General features: G+C 44.9%; 1 protein-coding gene across 2 annotated transcripts in view; it reads right to left on the reverse strand.

Annotated features, from left to right (window-relative positions):
- Positions 1-16,703, reverse strand: part of RAB6A (RAB6A, member RAS oncogene family) — an 80,005-nt gene that overhangs the window by 8,132 nt on the left and 55,170 nt on the right. The window contains exons 3-6 of one of the 2 annotated variants that reach the window (XM_019530538.1): positions 15,298-15,351; positions 13,539-13,644; positions 11,517-11,628; positions 10,117-10,210 (exon numbers count right to left, since the gene is read on the reverse strand). In XM_019530538.1, the coding sequence (XP_019386083.1) occupies positions 10,117-10,210; positions 11,517-11,628; positions 13,539-13,644; positions 15,298-15,351 (366 nt within the window). Of the gene's footprint in view, positions 1-10,116; positions 10,211-11,516; positions 11,629-13,538; positions 13,645-13,714; positions 13,821-15,297; positions 15,352-16,703 lie in introns of both variants that reach the window. The other variant, XM_019530537.1, reaches the window with a different exon arrangement.

A 16,703-nucleotide genomic window follows, 5' to 3' on the forward strand; every position in this document is an offset into this window, starting at 1 on the left:
GCCCCCAAGGTCTGGAACAGTCTGCCAGCGGAGGTGGTTCAAGCACCTACACTGAACACCTTCAAGACTAAATTGGATGCTTATCTTTGCCGGGATCCTATGATCCTGCTTGCTCGCCCTCTCCCTTGAATCTCAGGCTGAACTGTCCCTGTTAGCAGTAACTGGATCACGACAGCAAGGCTGGAGGTTTCCCTACATGCTGCTTTCTGCAGCTGAGAAGCCACAGGAGCTATTAGCTAAAGATATGCAAAGACTTGCTACATAAACTGACAAGAAATGTCTGAGCAGCCTAGGTTGTGACACTGGCTGTGTGAGGCACTGTCCCTTTGAAGGCAAATCAGAGAGAAGAGTGGCATACTGGATAACACCGAGCTTGCAGCCATGCACTCCAGTGACCCAGTTTCCACAGGGAGCTAAAGGACATAGAGAGCTGCTTTCAGATGCTCGGGCTATCTGGTTTGCATTGTGAATTTAGGCCCAGATGTACAACGTATTCAGGCACCTAAACTGCCTTTGTGCATCCGGCTGTTAGCGTCTGTATGGAAAAGCCACTGAAATCAGTATGACTGTTGGCACAGCCACCTATCTATGTGCAGCCCAAAGTTAAGAAAGAAGAGCCCTTTGGGTCAGTCGCGTGTGGCTGTAATCTTTCAAGCGTGGGGCTACACACTGCATAGGGCTTAGCCTCGTCTGTCCGTTTGTTATCACTCTCCGGTACTGAGCAACAGACTACACATGACGTCAAGACAACAAAGCATTCCCCACCTCACACTAAGCAATAGCACGTCCTTGTTCTAGATGCCCCAAAATCCCCACCGTGCATGTGCATTCACTGCAAAGAAACCTGTTTCATCCAGGCCAAGTCAGGCAAAGATGGCTTCTGTTCCAGTGTGGGCTGCATTTAAGTGGAAGCAGAGGCTTGCATTGGAAAAACAGTGTCCCATGTGCCTGAACCACACAGAAGCAGGTTTTGGAGCAAGTTTAACAGAATTCCCTAGACAAACTGAGAGCAGTCGTGGACAAAGCACGTCAATGTTTCTGAGGGTAAGTACTGTTTATCAACACTGGCAGTGGGAATGGGATCCAAAAAGAACGACTGTTCCTCCCCAGTGTGCTAAGGAGGCTGGACAGAGTTTGCTGTCCAGCACCAAAGTGATACACATTAGGCAAAGAGTAAAGCTCTGCTTTTGGCAAGTGGGAGTCCTTGAATCAAAGCATCCAGCCAGGCAACCACTCTCTCGTGACTGCCAGCCAACTTTCTTCTGAACTCGGCTAGAGAAAAAGAACAAATCTCCAGCTCATTTTTCCTTCTAGTTCAAAAATGCTCTTGTGAGCATCCTTCCTTGCCAAGCACTTGGCCTGGCTAGGAAGTATGAAGTCTGGGTGAGAAAGTCTCCGAGTCCCCAGAACCATCTCTCGTCTCTCTTTCAGGGCTGGCAGGATATTTTTTGCTATCCAGTCCCAGCTATTCAGGGGTTGTGGCTTGGCCAATCCCATCATTTATTTACTTTTTACACTGAGTCTACTAAAAACCTTTCTTAAAAAAAAAGGAGAGAAGAAAAATCAATCATCCTTCTGAAGATTCACAAGTATTTATAGCCAGTGATTCAAGAAACTAATTAGGCTCCCATCTTCTCTGCCTCTAGCAGTCTTAGAAGTCTAGTATCATCTGTGTGCCCGGCTCCTCCAGAATCGCAATGCTTTCTTCTCCTTCAGCAGTGACCTTGAGACAAGCCACATATGGTCGCACATGCTACTGGCACTTTCTGAATCCACTGCTCTACCAAGTCTTTGCTCCTGCCAGTGTTTCTTTTACCTTTAACTACTCAACACAATATGCTTCTTCAGTGGAGTCCTGCTAAACAAAGTCTCACATCACATTGCTGCCTCTGGGACAAACCTCTGGATATTTGATGGAAATGCACTACTAGACAGAATTACCCAGGTCAGGACTGGTGTCTCATCATCATGGTGACATCCAATTTGAATACAGGCAGTCACAATCTTAAGGGTCTGCAAGTCTCTTATAGGTGCTGGATCATCCATGAGAAGAAATGGCAGCCTCTGTTCCCTTGTAGCACCCACATGTGGCCCCTTCATAGATTTTCATAGATTTCATAGACATCAGGGCTGGAAGGGACCTCGAGAGATCATCAAGTCCAGCCCCCTGCCCAAAGGGCAGGAAGTCATTTCTATGTGCTTGTCCACACCATGGCTGTGGTATGGCCTGACTAGGAGGGGTTTGCCCATGCATGGGTACACAGTGAGATTGCTAGTCCCTGGTAGCAGTTTGCCAGAGATGGATACTTGACAGCAGACACAGCAATCAACAACTAGGGTTGGAGCATTTCAGTAGGTACGATGTACTCAGGTCTGGCGTGGCCAGAACACGCTGCAGGGGTGGTTTGGACAAGCCCTACAGGTCCAGATCTCTGCTGAAAGACAGGCCTGCTAGCTTTACCATCTCCAATGCAGCGAATGCAAGAAGCTTGAATAGCCCAAACTTTAGACAAGAAACAGCTCCTCCCCACATTAATTTCCCTGCTTTGGAGATCTTGCCGTCTCGAAAGCACCAGAAACATTTACGGTGACTGTAAGAATCAGCAGGGCTCCGGGGTTAGGAAGCTCAACGACAATCATTTTCTCTCTCAGCCCCAGAAAGACCTTCCACTCAGAGAAGACGTGACAGAGGTGTCAAGAGAGGAGATGCTGGCACAGAATAGAAAAGCAACAAGTTACCAGCCAAGAGCATGCGAGGAATGCAATGAAAGGGCTGAGCTGCTAACAAAGATACCTCTCAGCAATCGCAACACTTAGCTACCAGACCAGCGGGCAGCAAAGTGATGGGGAGAGGAGCTGGCAGGCCCCAGGCCGAGCTCACCCCATGCAGAGGCGTTCACACTGTGAAAAACAGGTGTCAAGTGATATGCGAATAGAATGATCCTTTTACATACATAGTGCTGTTTTACTTGCAGTGCCCTTAAGGGATTCTCAAATGGAGAACCCCAGTCTCCTCCCACATAAAGCTCCCTCTACTGTTTAACTTAGACACGCTCAATCTGCACCTCTTCTTGCCCCCTCCATGTAACAGGTCATAAATGTCTGCTGGCTTCAGCTTCTGGGCCACAACTCATGTTAGGGAAGAGACCTTCCTTGAGTCCCAGAATGGGCTTCTATGCCTAGAGGCAGAGCCCGGGTAACCACAAGTGATCTAAGCCCCGTTCCTCCATGGGAATTAAGCAAAACAAGTTCCTACACAAGCAGAATTAATTCCTGTCTCTTCCTCTGGGTCGTGTGGGGCTAACCCTGTCATTCATCTTATTCCTGTCTGGGGAAGTTGGCCAGAACTGTTACAGGCTCAGAAGAACTAAGAGACCTTTAAAAGAGCCTTGGGCAAAATCCCAGGCAAGGTGATGGTAAGAAGCTACGAGGTTAAAGGTAAACGTCTAAGGCGGATTAGAAGATGATCAAGAGAAGAACGAAGAAAAGATCTGTATTCAACAAGCTAATGGATGGGCATAATGGGGTACTTCAAGGATCCACAGCTGGACCAGCATATAGAGGATCAGCAACGATCTGGAGCAGGACTGCCGAACTTGAGTGGCCAGGGGCTGCACATCCCCCAGGCCAAACGCTGCGGGGGGTGCTTCTTACTGCAGAGTGGGTACCCCTGTCAGTGGCCCCTCACCCTGCACATAGCACCATGTGTCCCATACTGCCCCAGGGCAGCGCCCTTGCCATCTGCTAGCATGGGGCCGTATATGACCCATGGTACAGTATGGGACACTGTGCTGTGTGCCTGCCCCGCTGCACAGCATGCCAAGCTCTCCCCCGCTGTACTATGCTGGCACACCGTGCGAGGTTCCCAGGTGCCCTCCTTGCTGCCCGGTGTCAGAATCAGCCCATGAACTGTGCCACCTTGCCCTACACACCCAGGGGTGGGGACAGGCATTGAAACCCAGTGGAGGGAGCGGGAGCCTGGAGGAGCAGCAGCAGTGACTGGGATCAAGAGTTGAGGGGGTGCAGGTTAACCCCTTGGAGGCCATGTGCAGTGTGTGGGCCAGCAGCTGAACAGCCTTGATGTAGAGAATGAGAGAAGGGAAAAGATGGATGCAGCAAAACTTGCCGACACAAGTAGCGTACAACAGCTCAAAGATGTGCCTTGCAAAGCAGTTACTATGAGGTACATGAGTATGGATCTGCCCCAGATCAACTACTCTGTGGTGTCCCCCTCTCCCACCCTACGTACTCTTGCCCTGCAGTGGAAAAAGCCTAAATCCTAGGAATTTAGGCCAGGTTCACTGAGGTTTCATCTTTGCCTTGCCCTACACTGCCAGCTCTACCAGACTGCTACAAGGCTGAGCAAACGTCCTCTGCTGACCTGCTGAAAGCCACTTTGAGATCCTAAAGAAAGGAAGAGTTACATTAGTGAAAAGGAGAAGTGCTTCCCTTGCCAGCGCAAGACTGGCCCCTCCAGCACATTCCTTAACACCGAACGTCAAGGTCACAGTCAGTTAAAATTAAGATTTTTCTTTCAAAAGAAAAGAAAAAAAACCAAAAAAAAAAAATCAGTTGATGGGAACCAATTGGATTAGGGCATTTGAACCAAGCTGTTGACAGCAGGGATAAGCGTTTGAAAATGCAGTAATCCTCTTCTTTACATTATGGCCAGGAACAAAATTAAGCCTCTCACTCCATTTTCCCCCTAAATAGTGGGAGTAATAAAAAGGGAAACTGGCAACTAAGGAAATCCACTTTCCCTTTTATTAACCTTGGGGCTTATCAGCTGGAGCATGTGTGAATAAATCCAATTAGGGAACTTGATGGTGATAGCTAGAAAGCAGGGTTGTACGCAGGGGCCTCAGTCCTTCACAGTATCTTCTGTTCCTACAGCAAGATAACCGACTCTGCCAGACTGAAACATTTAACAGGCAGCTGCATACACGGGGGGAGTATCCATGCCCTTCTGAAGGCAGGGAGAGAAATGCCAGGGCATGAAAGAGCAATGGGCATGACAAAAGTCTTTTACCCAATACTGCTCTCCCATTTTACCTTCCTGGGTCCTCCACCCCTAGCTCTGACCTAGCTCTTCTATGGCCCAAGCAAGAAGCCCCAGCCCCTTGACACTTCAGTCACCTGGCTTCCCCTGCTCTCCCTGCCCCGTGACAGCTGAGCAGTCACTAACAGGATATGGACATATCCTACTGTACACTGTATCCCATCCTAATGTCCACTGGTTTTGTTACCAGTGAGCTTTTTACCTGGATCAGGAATGGATAGACAGGGCAGCTATCCCAGGGTAGCTCCCAGTAGGTGGTTATTGCTCTCATATCACCGGGGAGCAGGTCTTAGCTGATTAACCTTTAGCAAACAGCTACCTCGATGGATGAGAAGCGATGGCACAAAACGTTGTGACTTACCCCCCATAGAGGTTCACCCCCATTCTCTCAGGGGTGGCTTCACTGCTGGATTTGGTGGAATGTAAGCAGTGCTGGGGTCTCTAGGTAGCACTTCCTTTAGACCGAGGTCTCAACCCTTTCTGTCTGTGACATCCCCTCTCCCTTCTAGCCCATTCAGCCATACGGGAAGGGCAGGGAAGTCAGTGCCCACGTTGAGAGTCTGCATGATAATCTGTTGCCTCAGTGCTGCAGGGACCAGAAAAGAATGATTTGCCCCAGTCCTGCTTCTTGGGCACAGTTGTATGATTCAGAGGGCAATTCCTCCCCATCGAACAAACAAAAATGAAGGGATGGTAGCAAGGGCCAAGCTGCTGAACTCTGCCAGCTCTGTAGACCAGGCTGCTGCCCTTGAACCCCAGCCATGAGAAATCCTTATTGCTAAATGCCACACCAACCAATGCCACATTCAGCCTGTAGTTCTTCCATAACATAGGCAGAGTGCACCACGTGGATGCTTTAAAGAGACCTCGCTCATGTATCCTAGGCATGAAACACGCTAAGACTCAACAGAAAAACACCACAGGTCTGATAGGAAAAAGCAAGTCTCAAGACTAAGCCCTGCTTAAGGTCAACGAACAGATTAACTATTCTGCAAATCAAAGTTGCAATCATTCCTCCCCTCAGACCTGAGCTCTCAAAGAGACCGAGGGACCTTTGCTGAACCGCCCTTACAGGAAATCCAGGGCAGGACGAACGAATCATTTCACTTTGATGCAATTATTTTAGAGGAGCGAGTGTCCCCCTACTGTTCACGTGCTATTGGAAAGTCCATTCTCCAAGCCACGGGGCCTGGCAGCCCTCTTTTCCAAGGCAAGAGTGTCAAACATAGAGGATCTGCATGCCCAGAGAAGGCTGTACCTTTATCCAAGTTTCTCTCCCAGCCATAAGAGAAAGAATCTGTGCTGCAGGCTCACCTGCCGACCTGTAGCTAAAAGGAGGGGACTTGTCCCATCAGCTGATTCGGGAGATCCCTCCTTCAGGAGAGCAACAAGTGAACAAGGAGATGGAACCACCAGGCTACTGGGAAAGCCTCTTGTATCCAGACCTCCAAGCTAGCATATCTGCCAGCCACAAGGCCTTCCCAAAGCCTGAAAGAACTAGGGTTATTTAGTCTGGAACAGAGACAATTGAGGGGATTTGTAAGTCTTCAAATACCTGAAGGGCAATTGGAAAGAAGAAGAAGATCAGCTTTTCTCTGCAACAGTAAGGGACAGGACTAGGAGCTTGGCCTCAAGCTGCAACATAAGAAAGTTAGGTTGGAGATTAGGAGAGACTTTGAGAGTGGTCAAGCACTGGAAGGGGCTACCTAGAGAAGCTGTGGTATCTCCATCCCTGCAACTTTCAAGAGCAGGTTGGACAGACACTTGGCTGGGATGTTTAGTTAGGGACAGTCCTGCCTTGAGCAGGGGGCTTGACTAGATGAACCCATTGAGTCCTTCTAGCTCTATTTTCCTATAATCCTAATGCACCATAAGGTGCGAGTGTCGCCACCTTAGAAGTCAGGGGTACTGGAAACAAATGACTGAAAGATCTAATACTACAAGAATAGAGTTTCTACCTAGCTGAGGTTACCCACTGTTCCAGCAGAGCAATCTGCACGTTCTCCTACTCCAAAGGCAGAGCAGAGTATACAGATACTGGAAGATGACTCTTTGATAAGGGTGGATTGGAAACAGAGCTGTAGCCTGCCAGGCCTCTGCGACTGCCTAGACGGCTTCTGAAGGAGATCCTGACAACAAACCCAGAGCTGGAACAATGAAGTTACAAGAGTCCAAACAGTGTGAAACATTTTGAATGGAAAAAGATCACTTCATATTGCTTAATCGATGCACATGGGTACTATGCAACACCAAAACAGCATGCTATATAAGATGCTAAAGTCTGAATTTCTAATCCCAAAATGGACAAATGAATGATATGCCACTGTTTTAAAAGTCCCTTATAGTCTAAAGATTGATATTCAGCACTAAATGACCTGGATTTTTTATATAAATGCGTTTCACTTTATATAACCAAATGTAAAACAATTTGACACTTGAATCACCTTCCTGTAGGAAGATTAAGTTTGACAGTAATTATTCTGCAGAGCCAACACACAGCACTTTATTATGAACAGAAGTTATCAGTCAGAGGAAGGTCAAACTTGACTGCCTCCATTCATGTTGTCTTAGTAAAAAAAGTGCTTTTTGCAGACCTAGGACTTATAGCCATCACAAGTTTCCCTACTTTGTTTAGAGAAGAATTTCTGTTTGCACCAAAGGAAAATAATCCAAGATTATTTGAAGAAAAGCACAGAAAATGGAGAAGCAGGTGATTAACTGAAGAGTCTTTTCTATGGAGACTATGGTAGCAGGTACTGATTAGACTGGAGAAAAACAGAAATTGCAGGAAGGTTCTTTCACAGAATTGGAAAAGCAGCTTTAAAAAAGACCCTAAAAATTGAAATCTGTCTTTGATCAAAACCCAAAGGAAAATCCATCCTCCAGTTGTCAAATGATCTCTCTGGGCTTCTTTGGTCTTAGAGGATGGCACACAAACAAAATACAAGGTTAGCAAGGGCATGAATTTATAGGTCCTCAGTGGTAACTGCCTGTGTGAACGTTCTTACCAGTGATAAGTGGAGTAACTTGCCCCTCAATAACAGTGGAGCTAGAGCGTACAAGAAGCTGAAGTTTGTCTTTAAGACATTAAATGAAATGGATCTACCTTTCCAGTACAATCAGCTATATGATCATTGTGGTGTGGTCAGTATAAGTGCATTGTTTTATTCACTACAATACTCACATTTTATGTCAAGATGAAACTTAGATATATCATAGAAGTCTCCTGCCAGCATAATCTTCTAAACTATTGCCTGCATCGAGGACCCAGCTTGCAACTGTCCAGCTGTCCCCTTCCTAGGTGTGGTGAGCATATATTATCCAATAATTTCTTTCTTGTCAGAGGAACAGCAGGCCATTGGTCTCCCCAGCTTTGATCTGTGGTATGATGCATCTGGCTGGTTAGCACAGGGGGCACCTATATACATGCAGCGAGGCTGCTTGGATGCGCTATAATTACAGCATGTTGGAGCAAACCTGATTAAGCAAGTCTGCTGCAGCACGGTAATTACTGCACTCTAGACTTCAGCATAATGTGTATTAGCTTACCTGCACTGGAAAAATGGTGGTGGGGGAGCTTTAACTAAAGCTCGTTCAACAAGCTTTAGGTTAAAGCATGCCCGCTGCCATTTTTCAGTGCAGGAGTGCTGATACACGAGACGCTCTGGGCGCTTTGCTTAGAGCAGCTCTTGGAGCTGCTCTAATTAAAGGGCTGCACCCCTCACCCCCAAAAGCCCAGGATGTCTTGCAGCTGTAGTGTATTAGGTGACCCTTCATACATGTTAGGAGTGGAAAAATGTTAGGACTCTGGGTAAATGCTTTCCAGTGCAAGGGACTTGGTTTAAAGGCTTAGGAATGATTGTTTGGAATGGTTTACTTAGGGCTGGCTCCTGCCTTGAGCAGGAGGTTGGACTAGATGCCCCTGCTAGCCCTGCTTTTCTGCGATTCATTGTTCCTTCCAGTCCCTACACCATTCCAGCCAACACTCAAAACAGCATCAGCTGGGTTTTGAAGCCTGGACAGAATCTCCCCTTCATTAGAGAAGAACTGTGGCCTAGTCCCACTCCAAAAAGGGGTCATGTATAGAAATATGCAGTCACTACCATTCTTCATCAACAGTGAAAACAACCTGCATAGCCCATCCTATATAAGCACTACACTGTGCTCACTTGATTCAACCACCATCTCCAAGCCCAAGTTAGAAATCAAGCTCTGGCTGGAGAACGCAGCTTGGTATCTCCTGGATTTATTTAAATGGATTTTCTCTTCACAAGGCCTTATGAACTGTGGGCCTTCACACTTAGCACCGGGCTTAATTTGCTTTACGTTTCAAGTTGACTCCCCGTTTAAGATATGTGAGAACTAGCTGCTGTTTGACATACCGAGGGCACTTTGTAGCTGAAGTATTAGTTTGGCAGTAGTACCAACTACTAATTAGTAGTACAGCGGGCATTAAAAGCATCATTTGACAGTATGGTTTTTAATGAGCTACATCCCATCTTGCAACATAAAAAAACCTCAGCCGATCAAAAGCTGCTACATCAGCCTGCCCGACTGGGAGGTCTTCCAGTAGATTTTCCTCTATCCAGCTGCAGGAAATGGGGAAATTTTCCAGAAACATCTACATTTACAGGCCCTTCCAAATAACTGCACAACATTTAAGCCACACTGGGAAACACCATTAAGTCTGACTGGCTTGGGCAAGGTCACACAGCCAACTAGTAGTGCAGTCACAGGACCCAAAGTCCCAGCCATCATAACCTGTAATGCTAGCCTTAGAGCAACCAGACTCTGGGAACGAACAGTTTCAAGCCCAGATTCTTCCTTCTGCCCTGAGATGAATACGTGAGATTTACCACTTCTCCTTCTACCTGCTGTGCCGCAAATGACCATTTCAAACTGAAGGCTTATCTGCTGAACATGGAATGGAGAATACATGTCCCAGTGTACTTGAGCAGGCTACTCTATTCCCACGGCCAAGGAGCACTCCATGTTCTGGTTGATCATGCAGAGAACAAGCACTGTAGCTCAACATACGCTGGCCGGTGGTCACTTACCTGTTTTACATTGTATCCTGCTTTTGCACTAGTTTCAATGAACATTACATTCAGCTCTTTGGCTTTTCTTTCTCCTTCCTCAATGGACACTTGCCTGGGGAAGATAACATGGCATTAGATGCAAAGAAGCAAACAGGCTGACAAAAAACCCACCCATACCCCCGCACCAGTTATCCACTATAATGCAACCAACAGATACTCAAGCTGGCTGAGGACAGCTACCACTGTAAGAATTGTACTATACTTCAACACGAGTTGGGTTTCTATACACCTAGTTCAAAATGGCAGACAGTAGGGCAGGGCGGCACCTTAGAGACTTACTGTTTTTGAGAGGCAAAGGCTTTTGTAGACAACCACCTACTTCACTGGATGTTACAAAAGCATCAGTTCAAAATAGCAACTCTCAGCCCTTTGATGACAAAGTTAGGATGGTTGCTGGCTGCTGAAGTCCCTTGCCAGGAAACTATACTTAAACGGCTTGATCAGTTCTCTTTTATGGGTTACTCTAATGAGCAATGTTTAGCAAAGCACTACTATGTTAGGTTTTCAAGCTATTATAAGCATTGGCAGATCAGTTTTGAACATCCACGCTCAGTCAACTCAACAGCAAAAGACTTTGTTTCAAGGGTCAAAGGGAATCTACAGCAACATGCTAAGGGACTTAACACATCCAACCTGACAGCTTTGCCCTGGGCCCAAGCTTACAACATATTCCATTATGATACAGGGTAAACTGTTGTCAGGATATTTAGTTTTTAGCCCAGTCCAAAGATACAATAACGGTATATTCTTAAGGGTACTACCATTAAGATGCCATACATCCGCTTACACCATGAACAGGTAATAATGTTTAAATACCAGTACAAAAGTCACAAGCATTTGATATTAGTGTGGATAAAAATTCCACTCAACTTACAGTTGTAGTCACTCAATTCAAGAGAAATTGTTCCTTCAAATAAAGACCCAAGCCAAGTGTGGACTTCAAGTGGCATGATGTTTAAGGGGGTACAAGATCATTTAAACTCAATGGTGTTCAATCCAGATTATTACATTGGAGCAGTAATAACCTAGTGTACTGATCGTCGCTGATGCTGCTTGTTATTTTTTTATTTCGCTCAACTTAAAACTGGGCCAATCCTTTCCCTGACCATGCTCATTCTGTTTTTTCCTTCAAAGTGCAATACTGTGTGTTCACAATCAAGACAAAAAGAAGTTTAATGTTTTAAGTAAAATTTAAGAAGTTCAAGACCGTTTCTATTCATCTCATCTTTGGTATAAATCTAAGCAAATTAAATTTTAGATGAAAAATGTACTTTTAAAAAAAGAACGCTCTCTGAGGAAAACTGCAGCAGACTGGCCATACAAGTCAAAAACATGAAAAAGTGAGTTATTTGCCATACCTCTTATCCGCTAGATCTGTTTTATTTCCCACTAGCATAATGATGACATCACTGCCCCGTTCCGTTCTGACATCATCAATCCATTTTGTGGTTTGCTGGAATGAGTTTACATCTAGCAAGAAACAGGACAATGGGATGGGCGTCACTGCAAACAGTCTTTTCAGATCACCGTTAACATGTGTTCATAAGTCTTCATGTTCTCTGGAACTGGCTTGTTAAAACTATGACAAATCACTGACTGAAAATCCTGACTGCAGCCAACCTAGTGGGAATTTTATCACTGGTTTCAAGGGGGCTAGGATTTCACTCTTTGCCTTTAAATGCACCTGTAACAAAACTTAATTCAATTATGTGTGGCCTTTAATTGAGGGCACAACCTAAAAAGACTTTACCACAGTTTTAATAGCAGTTTCCATTTCTTTGTAACATAGAACACATCCTGTGTGTAAAATGGGGAGTCGGAAAACACTGTCATTTGCTCTGATCTCTTTATGACTTAAATATCAAAATGTAAGCATCGGCAGCAGGAGATCCTTACAGCATCTTGGCTTTTTGCAAGCATTTAACAGCAATTATGCACTTTGGGTTGGTTAATCATTGTGCAGTCCCTGGTTTTTTGTTTGTTCTCTTAGCAAAATTTGGGTTGGGTAATTACCAACAACTCCTTTTCGCTTGAACACCAACCTCAAAAAATTTCAGAATCATTTGCATCACACTAAAAACATAAATAAAGCTTAACCTGTCCTTTGGCACTTTATATTTGCTAAAAAATCCTTTCTTTTCGGATTCTAGCAGCTTTAGTAAAATAAAAAGCTATAAAGCACAATTTTTAGGAGCTAGGCATTAACTATTGATGCACCATAACCTTGTTTGCAACACTGTGTTCCAGGGGAAAAGTGAATTGCATGGCAGCTGTCATTAAAGAGTTTCTATTGCAAATGAATCTGAGATGCCAATGGCTTTTCTTAGGCTTAAACAGGGAGATCCCTGTTGCAATTCTTGGCAAGTGTAGTTTTATTAATGGCTTAAACTGTATAGCAAACATACTGCAGGTCTTTGCCAGTTAAGAGTCAGACATTGGCCAACACCATAAAGCTTTGCTTTAGTACTTAGGAGTGCTGGACCCATCAGGTCAGTAGAAATCTGAAGTTCACAGCTAACCTGTAATTTTAGCTTAATTGGAAAAAAAAAAGTGTGCTTACGACAATTTAAGTAAGTTTGTAGCTAAAAAAACCATAATTCCTGCCATACTGTTCTAGTACTTATCCTTTTTATTCATAAGCCCATTTTGCATTTGTGTTGATTCAGACTATTTCACTTGGTCACTACCCAGTGAAAAAAATAAAGAATGTCTGAAAGTTGAAATTTCTCCTGTAACAAAGTTAGGTGTCTTCAGAAATTAAATTTATTACGCTTCCATGGGCCTCTAACCAAGTCTTGGGGGTGGAGGAAGCAGTAACATTTTAGTCCTCAAAAACGTACGTACCTTAGTAAAGAATGAAAGAGCAAATTGTTAAAAAAAAGGGCAGAGACTTAGTCATGGAGCTTTACAAACTGTAACATGAAGGTGACAGATTAGAATGGAGATGAAAACATACATCCTTCCCCAGCCCGGGCCCGCATTTTGGGCAGAATGGAGCGAAGCAAGCTGCAGCTAGCAGTGTGAAAGCTCCAACGTGGAAAGTTCAAAGCTCCATAGCCAGGTGCTTCAGGTGTTTGAGACCACATCAAAAGATAGAGGTGATAGCCCAAGAAGAGCCGGTAAAGTGCAACAAGGCCAGGCAGTGCTCAGGGCTTTAGATACGTGATGGGAAAGGGTTAAAACATTCTTTTTGCATGAAGGTGGATTAGTCAGTCAATTTATTGCTGTTATCAGGTGCTTGGTTTAAACTAGACTATGGTATAGGAAACACCGCTCATGCCAGAATGAAGAACGAGCACATGACTGTGACAGGGCATGCAAAGCCGGGTTAAGAGGATGAAAGAGCAGAGTATTAGAAATGCAGAATTCCCCCCACTCACTTGTGATATCATAAACAACAACTGCGACAGTGGAGTCACGAATGTAGCTAGGAATCAAGCTCCTGAACCGCTCTTGACCTGCTGTGTCCCATAATTGCAACCGTACCTAACAAAATCAGTCAAACAAGCAAGAAACATAAGAAAAAAAAAGGTCATCCCCGGTGCAATATACCTACTTGTGATATCGTAAACTACTACGGCGGCAGCCGAGTCGCGGATGTAACTGGGAATGAGGCTGCGGAACCGTTCCTGACCCGCAGTATCCCAGAGCTGCAACCTGATCTGTGGGGGGGTGGTGGGAGAAAATTAAAGGAAAAGCCAAAACTGCCACTAAAAATAAAAGAATAAAGAAACTTTACTGTCTTTTTTCTTTTTTAAAAAAAAGCTAAATAAAAATATAAGAGTCATGCAGCAGATTGTTTGGGGGCTGGGGGTAAAAGCCGTCTCCCCCACCATGCCCTGGCTCCAGCAATAGCTAAATTAGTGGGGTCTCTCATCTAGAAAGATGTTTGGCTTTGCTTGGATTCCCTCCCCAGGTCCAGAGGGCAGGGAATGCAATTGCTCCCTTCTCAGGGTGGGAAAATCCAAGGTAAATTTGAGGTAGATGCTAGCCTATGGAAGCCGTTTGTGGTTTGCTACTATTTTCCCTGCCACCAGGGCACAAGGGGTCGCCTCTGGAGACCTGTAGGGCAGGTGGGGGTTGGAAGAATCAGACTGAAGGCCACTTCTAACTGAGTCTGTCTTTAGCTGCTGTTAAGCCATTGGAGCAGCTGCTAATGTGCTTTTTTCCAAAGAGGAAAAATGCTAGATATTAAGCCACCAAAAAAAGGAAAAAAAAAGTTTAGCAGCAATGCAAAGGAACGCTTTGGGAATCACATGCAGCCAGAGCAAGCTGAAATTTCTTACCATCCAGTTCCTAAAAACAATATGCAAGATACTCTATAAACAACATACAGATCATATGGGAAAGACATTCAAAGGCCTGAAATGCTTTTTTTTTTTTTTTAAAAAGAATATGCTCGTTGTCGGATCATTTTAAATCCAGTCACATTCACTGTGGGTTTATCCAATACCAGAAATGTACGCATTGTACAAATATATACACTGCAGCAGCATTTCTTAATTAAAGATCTGAGCTAAATTTGAACCACAGTGTTAATGTCTGTGGCTCGCTGATTTAATTTCAGAGACCGGGGCTATGCTAAACAGAGTAAATAAGCATAAACTGGTGGGTTATATTTGCAGCAAAAAACTCTTCCTGCTTAAGCAAACAGGAATCGGGTGCAAACGTAGGGCTCCAGGCATGATCCAATGTGTAGTCAGCTCCCAGCTAAGCACCAGAAGTATCTGGAGGCAAGAGGAGCCCTCATCGGATCTGAGAACTTTTCAAACCCTGCCACAGACAAGCGTTTGCCTGACTCTGCCCCGACCTCTGCATCATCGCCCAAAGCAAGGACAATTCAAGATGGGATGCCCCGACACACAAAAAACCCACCACTACATCCTCTTGAGATTCACGAAGTACTCGCTACCTGAATGGTTAAAGAAAATTGCCTCCATAGTAGTCAGCCTCTACTAAGTGTAGAAGCAAGGGACCAAACCCAAGCCATTGATCTCTTGCTTACTGGCATACTGGGCCAGTTCTAGACCGTCAAAGCTACTGCAGAGCCCCATGCGGCATGCCGCCCTCCTGACAAACCTCCCCCCCAAATTCTTTCCAACCAGCCAGAGAGAACTGGATGATAAAAATCTTACTCACGGTTCGATCCTCCAAGTACATGGTTTTCGATAAAAAGTCAATGCCAATTGTTGCCTGTAGAGAAAAAGGAAGTTAAAAAGTTTATTTCAACTGGAAAAAAGAAGAGATGATCCATTTTTTGTAAGGGCGTTCAAACAGGAATGTCAGAAGAGAATCTGGGACAAACTGAAGTTAGGGCCACATTTAGGACGTAGGGTCTTTGGACTCGCAAACGTGCTGGGCTTGTTCCACTTGAAACCTTAAGGTTCTTAGTAACTGAGTTAATATGCAACAGGAGTCAATTACTGCAATAGTCTCATAGCAGCGCAAGATTACAAGATGAAAAACGTTACGTGTTTAATTAACATTAACCACACTGTGTGTACATTTCAGCTGTTTATTTCCCTCCCCATCCCCCAGCAGATGTGTTCACTTGCAGAGCTTGCTTTGTGCACTTAGATATTACTGAAGCTACTAAAAATATTCCAGCCATCAGCTTTGGCAAAGGAAGGGAACAGCTCTTAACAGGCTGCGACTGCCCTTGTAAAGCTGGTACCAAAGGGGCAGAGACTTTGGGATAGCTGTGTTGAATAGTTTGGGGATAGGGAGATCTCTGTTGCAGGCTTGTGTATTCCAGCTGTGTGACTGACCTGACACAGTGGTTACTACTTACTTGGATGGAGAAAGGTTTGTTGGACTGTGCTTTAAAAATGGTGCCAACATTAAACACCATCAGTGAAGCCAAGACCCAGAGCACAGTATCACCTGGTATCAACTGAAACAAGATCAAAAGGTAATCTTCCTTGCACTGGAGCAGCAGTTTAGTCCGCAATACCATGATAATCCCAATTCTACTGATGCTTCTGTATCACAAGAACAGTTCCTTATTACGGGATTTAACATTTTCCAGTAGCTTGCCCCCTTCATCTTGGATTGCATATATGCAATCAGCTGGCCTTCATCAGTGCATGAAGATAGCTGCAAAATAAAATCCGCGTGATCCAACTCAATTTCCCTTGGCAGCTCGCTGCACAATGAAATGGGTTTCTCTTGCTAGAGTAGGTCAGCAGGTGTCAGGACACTAGATCAAGGTGTATAAAGAAGAAACAAGGGTATAATCCCAATGCTGAGGTCCTGCAAGCTTTTCTACATCACCAAAAGAGAAGGATGCCAAAGCTACAGAGATAAAGCAGCCAAAATGCACAGACTCCCCAGGGGAGTGGGGGGGAAGAGCAGCAGACTGGTTCAGTGAAACATTACTCCCAGCTTCACTTGCTAAACAGTTCTGATAAACTATATTAAAAGCTTGCCATGGAGAAAGCTCCCCTCTCCCTGAAATTTTATAGATTCCCCTGTGCCATCTGAAATTAAATACAAAGGGAGAAAAGCCTGAAAGCCTTACACAATGCAGAAGAGTGAAGATGACA

The sequence above is a fragment of the Crocodylus porosus genome, unplaced genomic scaffold, assembly GCF_001723895.1.
Source record: "Crocodylus porosus isolate Cpor-Errol unplaced genomic scaffold, CroPor_comp1, whole genome shotgun sequence".
In the NCBI taxonomy this organism is placed as follows: domain Eukaryota; kingdom Metazoa; phylum Chordata; order Crocodylia; family Crocodylidae; genus Crocodylus; species Crocodylus porosus.